The following is a 19,006-nucleotide window of genomic DNA, read 5'->3' on the forward strand; positions in this document are numbered from 1 at the left end:
GTAACTCATTTTATTTGGTCAGAAAGGAAAACAAAAGATTGATTTATTAGTTGTAAAGCTTAACAATTAAACTGCCTCAAAATGTCTTCCTGATAAATCCTTCCAAATTCAGTAAATGATCTTTTATCTGGAAGATGTCATTGGAATTGGTAGGTTTAAGATATAATAGAAGCAGAACTCAGCAGTATCAAAACAATATATGCAATGTATGTAATATTATTTTTAAACTCAGTATATATTTTTCCTAATACATACCTGCTTTTATAGCTCACCACCATCCAGTTTATTATTTCTTTTTGGATGTTATGTTTTCTTATGTTACTTCACTGAAGGCTGAGAATGAGACGTGTCAGACAGGAAGTAACAGTATACAAGGAAACAAAAAGCTATCTGCCTTTTTTCTAAAGATGGAATTGTGACCGGAAAAGTAAAAGATATCATGACAACCTGATATATTTCAAATCTGCAGATTCTGCATGTGTTTCTCATGCCATGTAACCCTGGGAAAAAGATGACCAACAAATTAACAAGAGTTAAGGATTTGCGTCTTTCTTTAAAGTGACTCATTTAATTGGGCCTGTTTTTCTGTGAACACAGCTACTAACAAACTCCATCCACGTACCACTAATCTCCCTGGAAAATACCTTTTTAAAGCAAATGAAGTAGATCTAGTAGTACTTAAAATCTAGGATCGCGTAGTGAGTAGAAACAGCCATTCAACAGGTAGTGCCCCACTGCTAACTTCCTGTCACGCAACAGCTTTTCCACTGGCCCTGCATGTGTCACTGAAAGGGCCAAGTCTTTTTTCCACACAGTATTTGGGAAAATGCCCAGCTTTTGTTATTGGCAGATTCAGGTGGAAAGTAACAATGTACAAATTGAATGTAATAAATTCCATTTGCTGGAAAATATCTTTTATAGTTTTATATCTGGAGAACCAGAGGACTGTCTCTGGCAGGATGAGGCATTTGTAGCGTCAATGCAGGGAAGGACCAAAGTTATACCAACAGTAACAGAGACAGAACCTGATGTAAACTTGCAACAAAAATATTGAAATAATAATAAAAAGCAGAACACCCTAAATTAAAGGTGAATAAGTATGAAGTTTTTCAAGCTGTGTGCAGGATAGAACAGTCTGTTAGCTCGGTAAACTAATTATTTGTTTCTTAACATGTTCAATAACTAGAAGAGCCTCAGTATTTCAGGAAGGGAAGGGAATTTCAAGTGTTGCACTCTTCTATCATGTAACATTTACTGTCTTTAGCTGTCTTTGGACTGTGGAGGAAGCAAGACAAGACTAATTGAAGAAATGAAAGATAGGGAGGAAGGCTCCCATACAATTAGGCAGTTTCAGAAAATCATTACTAAGTATCAAAATGCATTATTTTCTGTTGAGAACAAAACAATCCCCATTTCCTGAGAAAGTCTTTAATTTTATTTTTTGTTACATATTTTTTAAAGAACTGATACTGTAGAACAAATCAGTTCTAACTCTTCTTGGCCAAACTAAGAATGCAGTGCATGATCATTGGAAGTCATTCTGCTTTTCTTATTTCTAAATATAGCATCACTTGGTCAACGCAGCAATTTATGCTGTATTTTTCTTCATGAGATAACTCAAAGCTCCTAGGTTCTTATAATTAAAAATGTATGTCTGAGCATACTTTTTTGTATTACAAAGTGTCATCAGTATGATTGTGGAATCATGGTTACTGTTTGTTTAATTACAGAGGATAGGCCTGCTGACAGATAGCATTAATCTTGGCTCTTTTTCAGACCTCTCATGGTTTGGACTCTGAAAAGTAATGTGCAATCAATACAAAGATTGACATCTATGAAATACTTCATTTCACAAAAAATCAGTATAGAAGAATGTAGATGATTTTGTTTATGATGCTGTCCAAACAGACGAGCGAAGCTAAATATTATCTGAAGCTGTTAGTTCAAATTATGTTTTTATTTTCTTCTTGATGAAGCAAAAAAGCAAGTATAACTGGCAAAGAATCTGTAACCACTGATGTAAGCTATTTGTTGCTGTGAATTTAAGCTCCGTTTCTTAAGAAGTTCTGGATACATCAAAGGCAATGTTTTGCATTGCAGGTCTTTTTCTCCTTTCACTGTTGAATCTTAATTAGAAGATACTGTCCTTGTTTTAACTTGGTTGATGTTGCCTATCAAAGGTAATTTTTTATAAATGGAAAGGTTAAGAAAACGTGTTTCACAAGCAAGTTCTTAAAATCTGTTTTCATTAGTTTATTTTCTGTCAATTTCAGCAACTTTGAAAGAAGAGCAGGGTTGCCTCTTGAATCCTTGATGCTGATTATATGTTCAAAATCTGTTCTCTCTGAATGAGACTGCTCTGTTTACAGAATTTGGTTTTCAGTTTTCTACCATTAGACTGCTTTAGGTTTTCTGCTAGACCCATGAAAAACAGAAGGAAGGAGTGACATATACACAAAAGTGGAATTGCCTTCAAACTTCTGTAAGAATACAACTACCAAAATACTTCAAAACCTACTGTATTTGGAATAGATTTCTATGGTTGTTTCAATGTTTTCACGGAATATTGTGTTTGCATCTTCAAACTTGCAGGCCTTCTGCTACTGCTGTGCACCTGTGTTTTGTGTGGATTATCAAAAACTAATCAAAAACTAATACTATGTGGTACAGGTTTTATAAATTCTGAGTTATCACAGAGTGCATAATCTGCAAAAGTGCTTGAAATCAAGTCATACTCTTGAATGGTGCTTAGTGTAATTTTGATTTTTGTCTATAGATAGGAATGTGAAGTTCACTCAAATCTGTTTATTATTTTATCTGACTTTTGCAGAGGAAAATGGTCATTAATTGTTCAGAGCTCGTCTTTCTTTTTTCAATTTTCAACAACAAAAACCTTTAATAGGTTAAAACTTTTTCTGTTTTTGTTTTTGTTTTTTGTGAACTTATTTATGTTCTCCACTGTTCGGTACTCTGTATCAACTCTAAAGTATGTAAGTTAGCTCAACTGCTGTATAAAGAACTTAAATTCAGATTCTGTCCATGTGTTTTATGACTGGGAAAACTAATACTGTTTTATGTTTCTTTTTTGTTTCTTTTTTTTCTGTGGTGTTTGTTGTTGTTATTTGTTGGTTTGTTTTTTTTTTTTTCCATAAAGAGCAATGGCTTCTGAATCTATTATTGTTGTGTCTTGTGAGTGCCACACTAATTGTGGCCATCTTCTATTGTATTTAAGCTTCCTTGGGAAAAATGAGTGACCTTGTTTTACAAGTAAATCTAAATGGATTTGAACAACAGTTCAGCATCAGCCAAAAAAAAAAATTATTGACTATTAGAATGGTTTGTGTTGGAAGGGACCTTTAAGTTCATCTAGTTCCAATCCCCCCCCTCTGCTGTAGGCAGGGATGCCTCCCTCTAGACCAGGTTGCTCACAGCTCCATCCAGCCTGGCCTTGAGCATGTCCAGAGTGGGGACATCCACAGCCTCTCTGGGCAACCTGTTCCAGTGTCTCACCATCATCGCAGTAAAGAATTTCTTTCTAATATCTGATCTAAATCTGCCATCTTCCAGTTTAAAGCTGCTGAAACACAACCAGTGAAGTTGTAAACTACACTGTATACAGAGCAAATATCATGAGCTACTCTATGCTGAATTTCTCTCTTGGCCGCTGTTTGGGGAATGGCTGAGCATTACTTGGCAGGTGATGATCATTTGCAATACAGGTGTACGTATATATATTTAGAAAGAGAGTTATTATCACATTTTTGCTTCTTATTTCCTTTTCTGTCTTAGTAAATAGCTTGTATCTCAACCCATGAGTCTTATGTTGAAGGGAGTGAGCAAACAGCAGTGTGGTGCTTAGCTGCCTGCTGGGTTCAACCACAACAAAACGAAATATAGAATTACGGGTGCCTGTCTGTGCATATGTATCTGTTGTATCATTAATGTTTTAGTTTCAGAAATATATTTCACATATTTTCTGAATGAATTCTCCAGACTGTTCTCCATTACATAAGACTTGATGCATATTTTAATACTTTGCTCCTGTTTTATAGACGGCTATACGACAGACGACATTGAATTTTACTGGCGTGGTGGTGATAATGCAGTCACAGGAGTCACAAAGATTGAACTGCCACAGTTTTCCATTGTAGACTACAAGCTTATCACCAAGAACGTTGTTTTCTCTACAGGTTTGTGGATGGGAAGCTAAAAGGGGAATTAACTGGGAAAACTAAAAATGGTCTAATTCTCAATGTGCAGTTCAGGGTCTGAAAATTTTAGCAACAGGAGTAAATCAGAGCAGCAACTCTGAACTCTAAAACAGAATTTTAAAACAAGCTGATTTTATTACAGCTTCACAATCTGTTCCTCATTAATCTATAAAAAGAATACAACAGACCGTTACGTTAAGACTTAGTCAGATTTTCTGGTTTTCTGTGAAACTGACCAAGACACACACCCCTCAGCGCCTTAACTCCCAACAAGAAATAGCTCAGTTTGTAAGAACTTTTCTCTCCATTTGCAGGTGTTGTTGTTTTGTTTTTTTTTTCAATCCATGGTTGTGTTAGGCTAATTATTTGGTCTTCACCATAAAACCTTTCATATCATCCTTCCACAAGATTTGTAGTTTATACTATGCTAGCGAACATAACGCCTTTCTGAAGGCTGAAAAGGTGTTGTATAACAGGTTGAAATGACATTAAATCACTCAAATGAGTTATTTCTATTTGGTGTTCTCCACCTACTCAAGAAAGCTGATAGGTATTAGATTAGGAAGGAAAAAAAATAAGAAAAACAAAAAAAGCAAAACAAACAAACAAGAAAAACACATAATCATTTTTTAGATATAGACAGAAATCGTCTTGGGAGGAAATACAGAGGCACTGTGTATTCCAGATTCTTCAAAAGTGAAGCAGAAATGGGACTTGAATACATTATGATTTCCAGGTGCCCATTTCAATGAGTGCTTCACACACCACAATTTTTCTGCTGTTGGTGACAAAAGGGAAGCACTGCAATGCCTGAAGAGGTTAGAGTAAAGGTTACACTGAAGGAAGCATACTGCAGCTTGTCAGCAAAGAAACACTGTTATATTTTGATGCTGTGAAATGTGTTTTGACTGTTGATTTTTGAATATTATGGTTACCAGCAGAAATGAACCCAGTAGCTTCCTTGTACCCTTCAAGTAATAGATTAGTTAATCTCAATTCTTGCTAGAAACCCTACAGCTGATTATTCAGGGTCTTTCAGCTCTCTGTGTAGTCTTTGCTGCAGGAAGCAGTAAAACCGAAATGACAGGAAAATGTTTTCAGGCTTCATATGAGTAAATTATGGCCATACCAAATATTCTCTTTTAGGTGCCTACCCAAGGCTGTCTCTCAGCTTTAAACTTAAGAGAAACATTGGTTACTTCATTCTGCAGACCTACATGCCTTCTATTCTGATCACTATTCTGTCCTGGGTTTCCTTCTGGATTAATTATGATGCTTCAGCTGCAAGAGTTGCTTTAGGTAGGCATTTTTACACCTCTCATAGTATGCATTAGTTGAAGTGTTTTTCTTGCTTCTGGCATGGGGGATAGTGCATGGTTGGAAAAATAAATCTGTTAGATCTGGCTTGCAAGCTTTGTATTATTTGAATCAGTGTTTAAGTCATCCCAATTTAAATATAAATTAAAGTGATTTCATGTCTGGATTAGCTAACTGTATAATCATTGTAACCAGAATTAGCCTAATTGTCTGTATTCTCTGTTGTTGTTTTACTGCTTGTTCTTCTGTTAAGAGAATGCATTCAGTTTTCTTTTGCTTATGGCAGTTCAGAGCTGTGTATTGTAGAGTATAAATTGCTTTTTCTTTTGGGTATAAATTAAATAAGGTTTTACTTGGGTTGTATAGGTAATGAATATCTATTGCCAAATTCTGTATAAATCAGATCAATTCTTTCCAATTTTGTTCTGCTACAGATAAGTAAATTGCTGCAAAGGACAATTGAGAATTTGTCATTTTAACATTGTGGAATACTGTCAGAGTTTTGCCAGGCCTTTTTGTGTAGTATTTTATGATAAGAATTGTAGTCTACAGGCAGCATTGAAAATGCTGGAGGACAGCAAGATACAATGACTCTAGGCTGGTGATTTGTAACTGAGGCTGTTCCAGTAGGGTATGGTTCAGCTGGTTAAGAGCATACTTGTACAATCCAACTACTGTTTGATACTAGTAATTTTCTTTGCTGTACAAAATAATTTAAGACTAAGGAAGACCAAGGTTTTCTGTTTGTTTTTCTACCTGGAAAAAAAAAAAAAAAAAACAAATCTAGAATTATTTCCAGCACTAGCAGTTGATTATTTTGAGCTACAATGCTAGAACATTTAAAATAAGTTCAGTCAGCAGACTTATAATTATTTTTTTTATTTTTATTTTTTTCAGGAATCACAACTGTCCTCACCATGACAACAATTAACACTCATCTTCGAGAGACTCTTCCCAAAATCCCATATGTGAAAGCCATTGACATGTATCTTATGGGATGTTTTGTCTTCGTTTTCATGGCTCTGCTAGAGTATGCTTTGGTCAACTACATCTTCTTTGGCAGGGGACCTCAGCGTCAAAAGAAAGCAGCAGAAAAGGCTGCCAGTGCCAACAATGAGAAGTTACGAATGGATGTCAATAAGGTAAATTTAAATAGATATATGTTTTAGCATTGCCCCAAGACTACAGTAGACTTGCACTTCTGCCAGATAGAGCTTTTAAATGTAATTTCTGGTAGAAAGCAAAGTGGGGTTATTATGATCCTAGCTTTCTCCAGGGTCATGAACTTAGCCACTTCAGCATTGAATACTGCCCTCTAGTCTGGAAAATTGAATGTTTGTTTTCTAAAGCATGTGCTCAAATAAGTTTTACTGTGAGATGTTTTCTCAGTGGAATGTATGGTTAAATATTTCTGATCTGTTTGCGAAGGAACAAAACCAAAATGATGGCTATAGCTAATATTCTAGTAAGAGCTGTATGAAACATGATAAATAAAACTTAAATTTAACCTACTTGAATGAATCTTTCAAATGACCTGGATAAGAAATATTTTCTACAGAAGTGCTTAAAGCTTGGAAAGTTTGCATATTTTCAAAATAAAGTGGCCCAGAATGTTGATGACTAAATGAGAAGCCGCTCAGAAATAAAGTATCAACTTGCTGTGCACTTAATTCTGAATTTGAAAATGGTCCCCTGGGGAGGGGGAATTGAGGCAGAAAAGACGTTTGCCAAGATGCACACTTTTAGAAAACGTGTCCATTATGCTTAATGAAAATGAAGCACTTACCATAAAGCACTTGTCGTTTTTCACTGTGGCAATTTTGGATGAGTTTCATACTGTGGCAGATCTGGGTAGAATGCTAAAATGTACTCAGTGTGAAATGTATAAACTTTCACACACATGCAAAATTAGAAAGTTAACTAAAGTTAAATTCTCCCTCTTCATTTTTTTTTAATTGGAAGACTTTGTGTTCTGTGTTCAACATTATACTCCAAAGGAGAATAAACAAAATCAGAATTAAAAATAGTAATAATAATCTAAATCAGAAAATGATTATTTGTCAGTGGAAACATAAGTTTCATACAGCTCTGGAATTTCTCATGTTTGTTCAGAATTTCTGCTCTGTCATAATATGTCCAAGGACAGAGGATGAAAGTACAAAAAACATGTTGATATAGTATAACAGCTATAGTTTCTATAATGTATATAACAATTTTATTGGCTTTTAAGATAAAAGATTATATTTTCATGTGTGGGATCTCACCTGTTCAATGGTTTTCCTTTTCATTTAGGATAAATGTTTTAATGAATTAAGACAAATGCATAATGATTGTATTAATTTTGATGGTCTGATACCATAAATAATTCATTCTTCTTTTAACATTACAATGTTTTTGAAGACTGTTGTAAACCCCAAGTAGTCTTTTTCTTTCATTATTATTTCATTTTATAAGTAATCATTCATATTTATAAATAACAAGTATTTCATTTTTCATATATAATTTTTAACGATCAGTTTTCCTTTAAACAATCAAAACTAATAAGGAAGCCCAGTAGTTAATTTTATAAGAGTTGATCTGTATTAATTAGACCTTTCCTCTAACGTACATGGAAATCTAAGGTTCATACGTGCAGCATGTCGCAGAGCCCCTCGTGAGGCGTGTATTTAAGCACTGTTTTTGTGTTTTTTTTTTTTTTTTTTTTTTTGTGATATTCTCTCCACATACTTATTCATATGATAAGTCTATCAGACATATAATAGAATACCAAAGCCTACTGGCAAATTACTTAACACAAACTACGATTGGAAGGCACAAACTAGTACTAATCCAATCCAATAAGCAGAGTAAAATAATTTGGATGTCCATTGCAGGAGTTCACTAGCTCACAAAGTTAATAGGGAATATACTGGGAAAAACTTTGTACTATTTATATTTTTGAAATTGAGCCTTTGGGTTAATTTACCAGCTCATTATGGTTCATAATCGGTGGCAGTTTTACTTTAGTGTGCGGGTAACACTGATCTGCTAATAAAGTTTGCAATCCTTCGAGTAATAGGTAATCAAATAGGAGAGGAGAAAGGAGTAGAAATTTGTCCTACTGCGCATAGACTGCTTTGGGGAGGAGGAGATGAATTGATAGTTGCTCTTTATTGACCATCAGCAATAAAAAAAAAATTTATATTTAATGTATCTGAATATTTTCTTTCTGAAAGAGGACCAAATATTGTATAATAGTTTTTGTGCATGAGAGCTAGTACAGTAGAAATTTGTTCAGATGCAAGTTTCCATGAAAACTCAAGTATTTAGGAAAAGGACCAAATGAACATTCCATCTCTAATTAGGATGCAACATCAAAGGAGTAATTTTATGAAGTCTGAGTATTCTTTTGTGATATTACTAGATTCTTCATGTATCAGTAGATGGAATATTATGAAATTGTGCCTGTGGCTTCAGGGACAATTTGAAAAAAGGGTAAGAAACCTTAAAACAGGAGGAAAACTTTTCTATATCTCTATTACTACCTTCACCATGGACTTTGTAAAAACAACAGATGAATAGTTATTGGAACATGTAATGCAGCATCTCTGTGTATACATTATGCAACAGCAAATCTGTACAGGCTGCCCAGAGAGGCTGTGGATGCACCATCCCTGGTAGTGTTCAAGGGCAGGTTGGATGAGGAGTTGGGCAGCCTGGTCTAGTACCTGATTTATTGGTTGGCAGCCCTGCCTGAGGTACGGAGTGGTTGCAGCTTGGAGATCCTTGAGGTCCTTGCAACACAAGTTGTTCTATGATTCTATGGTTAAGCATAGATCTTGATTTACCTCTTGCATTCTGAAACTCAAGTAATGGAGAAATTCAAAGGAAATAAAATCAAGGAAAACAGACTCAAATACCAGCATATGTGCTATCAGAGACTCATTAAATCATATTGGACATGTTCAGTTTTCTGTGACTTTAGGTTAAAATGGCTCTGTATATAGCCATTCCACTCTTGAAACTTCTCAAGCTACATTCAGAAGTTGATTCCTTTATTCTAACTCTCATCATCTTTTGCTTTAGTCAAGGCTAATTGTTCTATCAACAGGCAGTTACCTGTTGCTTGAAGGTAAATTTATATTACACTGGCTTTTTTCTTACTCCAGACATCTTCCTGTTGTTGAAACTACCATTCTCATAATTTCCTCACCTCTTTTGAAGAAATAAGGATGGGCTTGTAAAAGTCTGTATTATACTTTCTTTATAGTCTTCACGTATCTTTTCTGTTCTGAAGGGCTTAGTACTGAAACTGTACATAAAAGGATGAATAATATGTATAATAAATATAGTGCAGAATATGTATAGTGTAATCCATGAGTATTTTGTTTTATTCTGAGATATTTTATTCACAATTTTTTTTTTCAGTTTCTATTTTTGGTAGAAATGTCAACAGTAATTGGCATTCTTTTGGTCTTTTGTAGGCACATTTCATGCCAAGACTACTTCAAGCTCAGTGCACTAATCTGGTATATCCTCTGTGGTACTTCCAGACGTTGAACAGATATGTTTTTAAAAATGTAGGGCCAAATTATAATCAGTCTTCATTAATGTCACTCAGTGGGATGTATTCTTTATGGTGATTGTACACGCACCTGTGTCTTGTTTTATTTTATGACAGTGTGTCAAAGGTGGTAATGAGGGTTCCATCTGCTAAACTGCTATACAAGTTAGTGTGATACAACCCTTCTTGTTTTTTCCTTTTTTGAAGTTTGATTTCATCTTCAAGAATATGATTAGCTAAATGTACAGCCTGCACAACAGCCATTTTAATATATCTAAATATGTCTAATTTCTTCTATTATAGATAAAGGAAAAAGGTTCTTAGTAAACTCTCTCAGATCTAATCTATTCCCTGTAAGTTTCTTTAAGAATCCAAGTCAAGGTTTTTTTCATTAATTTTTTTGTACTTTTCTCTTTCGTTTCCAGTAATTTTAGCTTATCGGTTTCCGTCTTGAAACTGTGGCTTGGATAGCCTTGGTGATCACACTTACGTGTTGGATGCATCTTCTCTTCTGTGTCTTGCTTAGACTTAACAGTTTGATCAACTCTCAAGTATATTTTTCTGCATTACTAAATTCCCATCTAAGCTGCTACTGTTACATCTTTTGGATTTGTTGTCTGTTGCTGTTCATCCAACCCATTTAATCCAGACTACTACATACATTAATCAACTTCTGTGGAGATGTAAGTAAGGTGAAAATGCTTTTTGGTATCAGTGAAATCTGTGTACCCATTATTCTGGAAAGGTCAGAAAACCTCCTTTATGGCTATCTAGTAATTTAATTGAAACCAGAACTATCACTGTAAAAAACATGATAAAACCTGCTTGGCTGAATGCAAAGCTGATTTCTGTCTTCTTCCACTGTAAAGAAGTGCACTTACAGTCTTGCCAGCTGTACATCTGACAAGGGTTTATTATAATGGAATAGCAGCTGTATACCATTCTCCTCCAAAGCAGCAGACACTGGAAGAGTGTCAGGCATCAGAGAGAGCATACTGGCTGTAAGTACTGATGTCAGTTGCTTCATCGTGGCTCTTGTTTTTAAAGAAGGGCTTCCATCTCTGTATAGAACACGTTATGAATCTTTTTTTGGACTTTGGTGTTCAAACATATCCAGGATACCAGAATGCTAGCTAGAAACAGGATATAGGACTTGGATTTTTTTAATCCAGATAGATAACCTAACAAAGGCATAATCAATTAGTGTTTTGTTGCATCTTGCCTTCCATTTCAAGTCCTATCTTCCTCATTTGTACCTGAGTTATACATGCTGTGTTTAAATTATTTCTAAATTATATTCATTTTTTTCTTTGTAGTTAGGTTAACTATGTTTAGAAAAGTGGCTAATGTAAATTAAAATTTCTTATATAAAATTTGTAATATTTATTCAAAGTAATTCAATTTGCCACTTCATAGAAGAGTTCTGCATAATTTAAGTACATCATTGAATGCAGCTTAGCAATGTTTACATTGCAGTAATAATTCAAACTTTGAAGTTTTCAGCCTAGCTTGAAGCAAAGAGTTGCTACAAGTGTGTACAGGCTATGTGCCTGAAATACGTGGTGGAAAAATTCACATGAATAAAATTTTACCTCTAATACTGCAATCATGCTGTTGTTGTAAGCATTAATACACAAAATTTCCCTCTGGAAAAGAAGGAAAATATGACAATGAATTATGCAACGCTTCAGATAAACTGTTCATATAGAAGATCTGCTCTGAAAGTAATGCCTCGTATGTTATTATGTTGGCCTGTGATGTCAGAGACAGATGCTGGTGGAGTGGTAGTAGAGTTTGAACGTTCCCACAAATGATGAGTTACTTTTTGTTGCTGTGCTACAGATAGCAGCAGAAGGGCAGTTTGACAAAGTGGTGTCTGCCATTTTAAGTATGTATGAAGCAAAGGTGTGTCATTGAGTTCCTCTGTGTGGAAAAAATGGCACCTGTTGATATTCACTGGCACTTGCTGAATGTTTATGGAGACCATACAGTGGATGTAAGCACAGTGGGGTGGTAGGTAGTGCATTTTAGTGGCAACTGCCATGTGAAAATCAAGTTCTGGACAGCCACAAAATGATACCACAAAATGAAGTGTATCTCAACCAGCTCATTGACACCAATTGACAGACCTGGCAACTGTGTACAGAGTTGAATATCAGCTTCAACATGTTGGAAACAGTTGCAAATTGCCAGGACTTATTGAATGAATAGGAGCCCAAAGATGACAGTTTAGTGGGTCACATCATTAGTGGTGACACAACATGGTATCACCACTGTGAGCTGGAGTCAACATGGCAGTCCATGGAGTGGCGATGTGTTAATTCCTCATCGAAGAAAAAGTTCAAAACACAGGCCTCAGCAGTTAAAGTGATGTGTGCTGTCTTTTGTGGTAGGAAAAGGTTGATTCATCTGTATTTCCAAGAACTCAGACAAACCATCGACTCTGACCACTGCATCATGATGCTGACTAAGCTGAAGACTCAAATTTTTAAGAGTCAGGCCAGAGAAGAAGACAGCCTTTCTCTTGCAGCACATTAATGCCTGGCCTCATACCAGTTTGAAGACCTTGGAGTGCATTCACTCACTGCATAGTCTGGATTTCGTGCCTTCTGACTTCTTCCATCTGTTTTGGCTGATGAATGATGGACTGTGTAGGCAACATGCTCCTAGCAACAGTGCCATCATAGCAGCTGTGAAACAGTTGGTCACCTCCATTGATGCAGAGTTCTGCAAGCGTGGCATGCAGGCTCTTGTTCATCTCTGGTGAAAATGCGCAGCTAGTGCTGGTGACTGTGTTGAAAAAATAATGTGTTGTAGCTAGGAATTTGCTCTATCTAAATGGTGGTGTCATGCTTTGTTTCCCTTGTAGTTGCCATGAAAATAAACGAGGCATTACTTTTAGAGCAGACTACATAGAGTTATTTTGTCAGTTGTCTTAAATGTCAGCTGACATTTACTACTGCATATTTAGGTAAATTTGTGTATTTTTATTGTGGACACAATGAGACAATATACTGCTTGTATTTTTAAAACAAAGGTGCTTTGCACGGTAGTCTTTGTTACGTAAGATATTTGAGGTCAGCATGCCTGAAAGTTGCACTGTGTTGCTATTACCCAGGATCAAGTCACAACCAACAGAAATCATCAGACTAATGACCTTTTTCTGTCAGAAAACTGGGTACTGAGTAGAAAACATGGAACTTAAATATGATTTTTAAATTATTTTAAACAGAATATTAACAAGTTTGAATCACAACATTAGTAGATTTGAATCAGAATTAAAGTAATCTCTAGAAGAATGAATATGGGGTTTAGGGATTTGTGTATTTAGACAAACAGGTATCTTTGCTGTTCATTGCTCTCCTGACACAGTTTTTTATATCCAAATTAGCATAATTGCTAAAGCAGAGCAAGTGAAAGCTTAGCCTGCCCCTCAACTACACTTAACGTGGGAACTTTCTTCCCCTTCAATTTGCGTCAGCTCCTAATTGAGATTTTTCCCCGCATTTCTTTGATTAACAAAATCTGACCAAGTTTAGTCAGAATAACTAAATTGTTACCAGGTTTTTCGTTTTCAGAGGAGTCCACTGCATTATCGTATTTTAAGAACAACAAAATCATGCATCAGACAGTGTAAATCCACAGATATCTACAGATGAGCCTTTGCAGGCCAACTTTTGATAGCTTTTGGTACATTACAAACTCTTCTCAGTTTTTGGACTAAGGTGTAAAGATGCACTAATATGGCTGTAAACCTGAGATAATTAGATCTTCAGAGCAATGCTGATTAGATTAGACTTGGCTGATGCTGGCCAATGCTCTGTTTTAATGCAGGAATCCCTCCAGCCTTCTCAGTTTACAGCGATATTTGTTCATTTTTAGCTGAAAGTATCAAGTAAATACACATCTGGTTAGGAATAACTATTACATGGTACCTGAAAGGATCAGGCTTTATCACACAGAACTATATCTTATGCCCAAATCATTAGGGTGTTTCTGGTGTGTGTGAGTAAGAAGATAATACAGAAAAAGCTTGCTTTTTTTTTTTTTTTTTTTTTTTTTTTTTTTTTTTTTTTTTTAAAGAAGTATTTTGAAACACCGATGTGCACACTCAGTTATTGAACTGAACAGGATGTTAAAATGCCATGGCAACATGAAGACCTGAAAATTTCAGTTCAAAATCTCACATCCTCACTTCTGTATATCACTGGAGCTAGTGCTGCCACTGTCCAGATTTCAGTGAAAGTATTCTTTCTCCTCCAAGGAGTTCTCCTTTTACTTGAAGTACACATAAGGCAGCATGAGGGCTGACTCTTGAGTCAGGCACAGAAGATATTCCTTACCTGGTTTATTGAAAGGCATGCAGTAAAATTGGGAATGGACCACAGAAGCTCAGACTTTTTCCTCGTTTTACATTCTAGCATTATCAAGGAATAACTGCAAATGAAACAAGTAGCAACATGCAGGGTGCTCAGCCAGCCTGTTCTTGTGTGGTTGAAACTTGGGGGGGGATGACAGCAATGAAATTCGAGGCAGTCCCAGTTTTAGCCTGCAGTACTTTGCAGAAGCAGTCAGAAGGTGATACATTTCCGTGATCTGTAGCGATATTCAACATGACATCTGAATAAAGGTCAAGTTGACTGCATGAGGGTTTCTTTCTGCAGCCAATCTCCTTTGAACGCCATGGTTAATTAACATGAGAATGGCGCTTTTACATTCCATTTGTTTAAAGCAAGTTGTTTCCTTTGCCTTTATAGTACATCTAATCATCCAACAGCAATCCTGAATTAAATGCACTTTTGATTGGGAAAAAAAAGAATCAGTTTATCCATTAATGTAATAATAATTAATAATTCAGATTGCAGGCAAATAAGAACTCCATAAAAAGGGCAAATGGTAAGATAAGATGATGTATAGTGAAGTAGAAGAAAGGTATATAGGTGCAGACTGGAATGGATGTCTGGCTGCTTAATCTGGAGAAAATGATTTTCCCAAAGCAGATCAGTTCTGAGCAGTTTGACAAAGTTTAGTTGAATGGCCATAAGTCAGTCACTTTCATTGAGAAAAAGAAAAAAAAGAAGAAAATTAACTGTTTATGATGGGTGTACTAAATGTTATGTGCTAGGAGGTGTTACCTAGTTGTGCTCATGAATTTTGACATCACTGAATTATGTTATGTGTGACAAGTGGTGAAAATCTTACGGTAATGAAGGTGGTGGGTGTTTTTCAGCTCCTTCTACCTTTGCTTTATTGATATTGACTGAAATGATCATCTGATTTCTTTCTACAAATCACAAGATTTCATTATGACTATTTTATGGGAAATAAATTTCAAACAATGTAGAAGTTGTATCAGAAATATTTATAAGCAGAATCATAGTATGCTGAACTGAAAGACATCTCAAATTCCTCTTCTGTAATTTCTGCCCATCTATATAGACTACTTGTAGCTGTTAATTATGAAGCTTTACCTCTTCCTGTGATTGTTTAGGCTGTAAGATCACTTAGACTGAAACAATTTTTTCAACAATAGTAAAAATAAAAATTAAAAAAATACTGCATTAGAACATTTGGAGCACCTCCTAAAGATTTTTCACCCAGTATTTCAAAAATATTTTTTCCTCAAAATGCCTGTCTTTACTATACAGTAGGGTTTTGTTGTTGGTTTGTAGAAGAGTTTCGTTTTTAAGATGCAATCAGAATTAAGAAATTGATCTGAATGATGGTTTTGATGGTTTTCAAAAATGAAATCTGAACCTGAAGTTTCTCAAAGGGGTGATGGCAACTACTTTTAAATATCATCTATGTGAGCTTTACTTGTATGTGCAACATCCAGACCTTATGTAATGCATTCCTTCCACTAAAGATTGCATTGGCATGAATTACCTTGGCCAAAACTGGGATAGAGGAAGAAACTTTTCTACAGAATCATATTGCAGTCTTGGTTTATCTGTCTTGATTTTGCTAAGGCGCTTTACTGAAAAATAAATAGGTAAAAATAAGACCATAACCATAAGACCAAAGAAGCTTTTGCAGTATTTTACAAGATCTTAGCGTGAGCTTCAAGTTCAGGACAAGACAGCAGCAGGCTGTTTTTCCGTCTCTCACTATCTTCCTCCTGCTTTTGCCTATTTGTCTTGCTGGATTTTGGTTCAGAATGTGTCAATCGGTGCAATAGTTTGCACAAGTTCTGTTTCACAATTTTGATTCAAGTGCCAAGTCACAGATAATTCTTTCATTTTCTTTGAGCACCTATTATGGTGTATCTCAAGTACAGAATCTTGAATGGATGGATGCCAAAAGGAAGCATATGTTTTCAACTATTTCTCCAGAGTTCTACAGTACTTACAACTAATTTACTGATGTGTTACTAATGATAATGATCAAGAAATTACATATATTTGGGAGTAACACTAGATGCTTGGAAACTTAGAATTATAAGTCATTAGAGAATTATTTAAAGCTCTGCGTCCAGATTTTACATGTTTACTGAGTTTTTTTTTCCCCTAAATTCTAATTGGCCTTTTTGGCCTTGCTTAAAGTTTTAGGCTTAAAGTTTGAGAACCAAAAGAAAATTCACAGTTGAATTTGCAGTATTTATCTGTTGTGTTTTTTTTTTTTTTAATCTGAAACTGAAGTAAGCTGAAATTATGAGTCAACCTAATTTTACTGTCCTCTAACTGCATACTTTACAACCTGACTCATATCCTAGGAGCATAACATAAATTGAGTGAATGCTTGCTACTGTGGTTTCATAAACAGTCCTGGCAATAGTTTTACATCTTGCATAGACAGTGGAAATGCAGTGTTTGTTACATTCTTAAGGGCATTGTTTCGTATATTGATGTTTTGAATTATTAGGCATTTCTGCTGTATTAGTTCGGATAGCATTACCTTAGTGAATTTTCTACACAGTGCCTTTTGTACTTGCACCAAATATTGTTGGAGCTATTGAGACTAGTCAGGAATGGGATGCCAGTGGTTTTCAAAGAAAAGCTCTGATTCCAAGAGGTGGGAAACTATCCTGTGTATAATACAAGATTTTTATCTCTGCCAAATCAAATTATATATCTAGACCTGTAATATTTTCTTGTCTGTTAGGCTTTCAGTGTTAAAGGGGTATTTATTTGTGTTTTCATTTCTTAAGAATATTGATTGACTGGATCTATAAATACTGAACCTTAATATTCAGTGTTAACTTTCATAATGAATTAGCTACTTTTGTTCTTCTTCACTGATTCAACTTATAATTTTCTACTGATTAATGGCAACATTACCTAGCAAAAGGATATTTCTATATAATTTACAATAGTTTTGATTCTGAAAGTTTTTCAAGTTGGAAATTTGCTGTCTGATGATGAAAATATGAGAAAGCAAATGAGTAAATGCTATATATTTTTTATTTATCGATGCACATTTATCTCCTACTGATAAACTGTTTGGCATATCCACACAATTTTATCATCCAGGTGCTGGTTTACTATATGTTAATGATCTTAGAAATGTGATTACACTTGGAGGATTCCTAATGTACTTATGTCTATCTGCATGTGTAATTGCGAGTTGCGATTTCCTTGTATCTTATAGTTGCTGATATATTAGCATAAGAGGAATTCCTCAAGATAGCCATCATTTTGGAGTTTCTAGATAGCAAGAATAATATATAATGGTAACATTTCTACATTTTCCTCAGTATTCCCTTTGAGGCCATAAAAATGTTCATGGCCACTTCCAAGGTTCTGGAATCAACTTTTCCACTGGTTGACCCGAACCTATAAGTGAATATCATTTATATCATATTTTTTCATCCACCTTTAAGATTATTATTTTTTTACTTTTATTTTTTAAATAAAAATACATTCTCTTGCATGGTTGCTGAGCTTTTGTCATTTCTTCTCCACTTCTGTGTTCACCTTTTTTTTCTTTTTATCTCCATAGCCCTTGCTTCTGCTTTTTCTTCATCTTTGCATCTTCCCATTCTTCTTTGCCCTTGGGAATTTGTCCTTTAAGTTTGAACTCTCCTGTTCACCATGAAGAGTCTAGTTCTATGGTTGAACAATCTTTCAGCACCAGGAGATCTTTCTAACCTTCCTCCACCTCCTTTTGAAATCACTTTTTACACTTACGTTTCCCCCAGAATAATTTTAACAATTATTTTCATATCATCATATCTTCCTTGGTCACAGTGACCAGTTGGAAAAAATACATTTACATTGTAAAGTTATGTTACCTTGAGTAGCAGGGCAAGGCAGTAATAGCACCTCTGAAGCCAGAATGTACTTTTAATAATTGTTGGCTTAGAGGTCCCTGTATCTTTTAACAAGTTGTCCTATTAATACCCTAGAGTGCTTTAATTTTAAATGAAAGATAATAGCTGCCTTATCTCTAAGGAAACTGGTCTTGATTTTATTAACTTACAGGACAGAAGAATAATTGGCACATATCATTGTCCAGAAATGTATTCAACAAAGGTATCTTTCATTGTTTTCTAATGTTTTATCCTCAGAGACTTAAGATTCAGATCCTTACCACTTAATGGTCATTAAAGATCCCATGGCACTTTTTTTTATAGAGTGGTCATCTACACCAAGCATGTGGCCAAATATCAATTTTTGTAACTATTCTGTTTACCTAACATTCCCCACCACCACTCACCCACCCCATAGTTTCAATTGGCTATGGCATTCTCCATTTCCTCAACTAAAATATAGTGTATGATTCTGCATCAGACCCAACCTTTTACCTCACAGGTGATTGCGCTTCACTGAGAAGTGAAGTGGTTCTTCTTTCTAATGCTTGTAAAGCGCTTTGGGATCCTTTAGAATGGGCGATGCTGTTGGTCACAAAAGCATGTTTTATTTAGAGTTGGGCGAACCTGCTTGGTGCAAGCAACACTCCCAGCTCTCTAATCTGACAAGGAACCTGTTGTCAGAGG

At 35.3% G+C, this 19,006-nt stretch overlaps 1 protein-coding gene across 3 annotated transcripts in view; it reads left to right on the plus strand.

The window, feature by feature from the left end:
• The window catches only part of GABRB2 (gamma-aminobutyric acid type A receptor subunit beta2), a 133,768-nt gene that overhangs the window by 111,463 nt on the left and 3,299 nt on the right, over positions 1–19,006 (plus strand). The window contains exons 6-9 of one of the 3 annotated variants that reach the window (XM_042826392.1): positions 4,053–4,190; positions 5,358–5,510; positions 6,426–6,670; positions 18,492–18,542. In XM_042826392.1, coding sequence (XP_042682326.1) covers positions 4,053–4,190; positions 5,358–5,510; positions 6,426–6,670; positions 18,492–18,542 — 587 coding nt within the window. Of the gene's footprint in view, positions 1–4,052; positions 4,191–5,357; positions 5,511–6,425; positions 6,675–18,491; positions 18,543–19,006 lie in introns of all 3 variants that reach the window. The other 2 variants (XM_042826393.1, XM_042826394.1) reach the window with 2 other exon arrangements.

Source organism: Centrocercus urophasianus, unplaced genomic scaffold, assembly GCF_019232065.1.
Source record: "Centrocercus urophasianus isolate 14NV4802_14NV808 unplaced genomic scaffold, USGS_Curo_1.0 seq_26, whole genome shotgun sequence".
In the NCBI taxonomy this organism is placed as follows: Eukaryota; Metazoa; Chordata; class Aves; order Galliformes; family Phasianidae; genus Centrocercus; species Centrocercus urophasianus.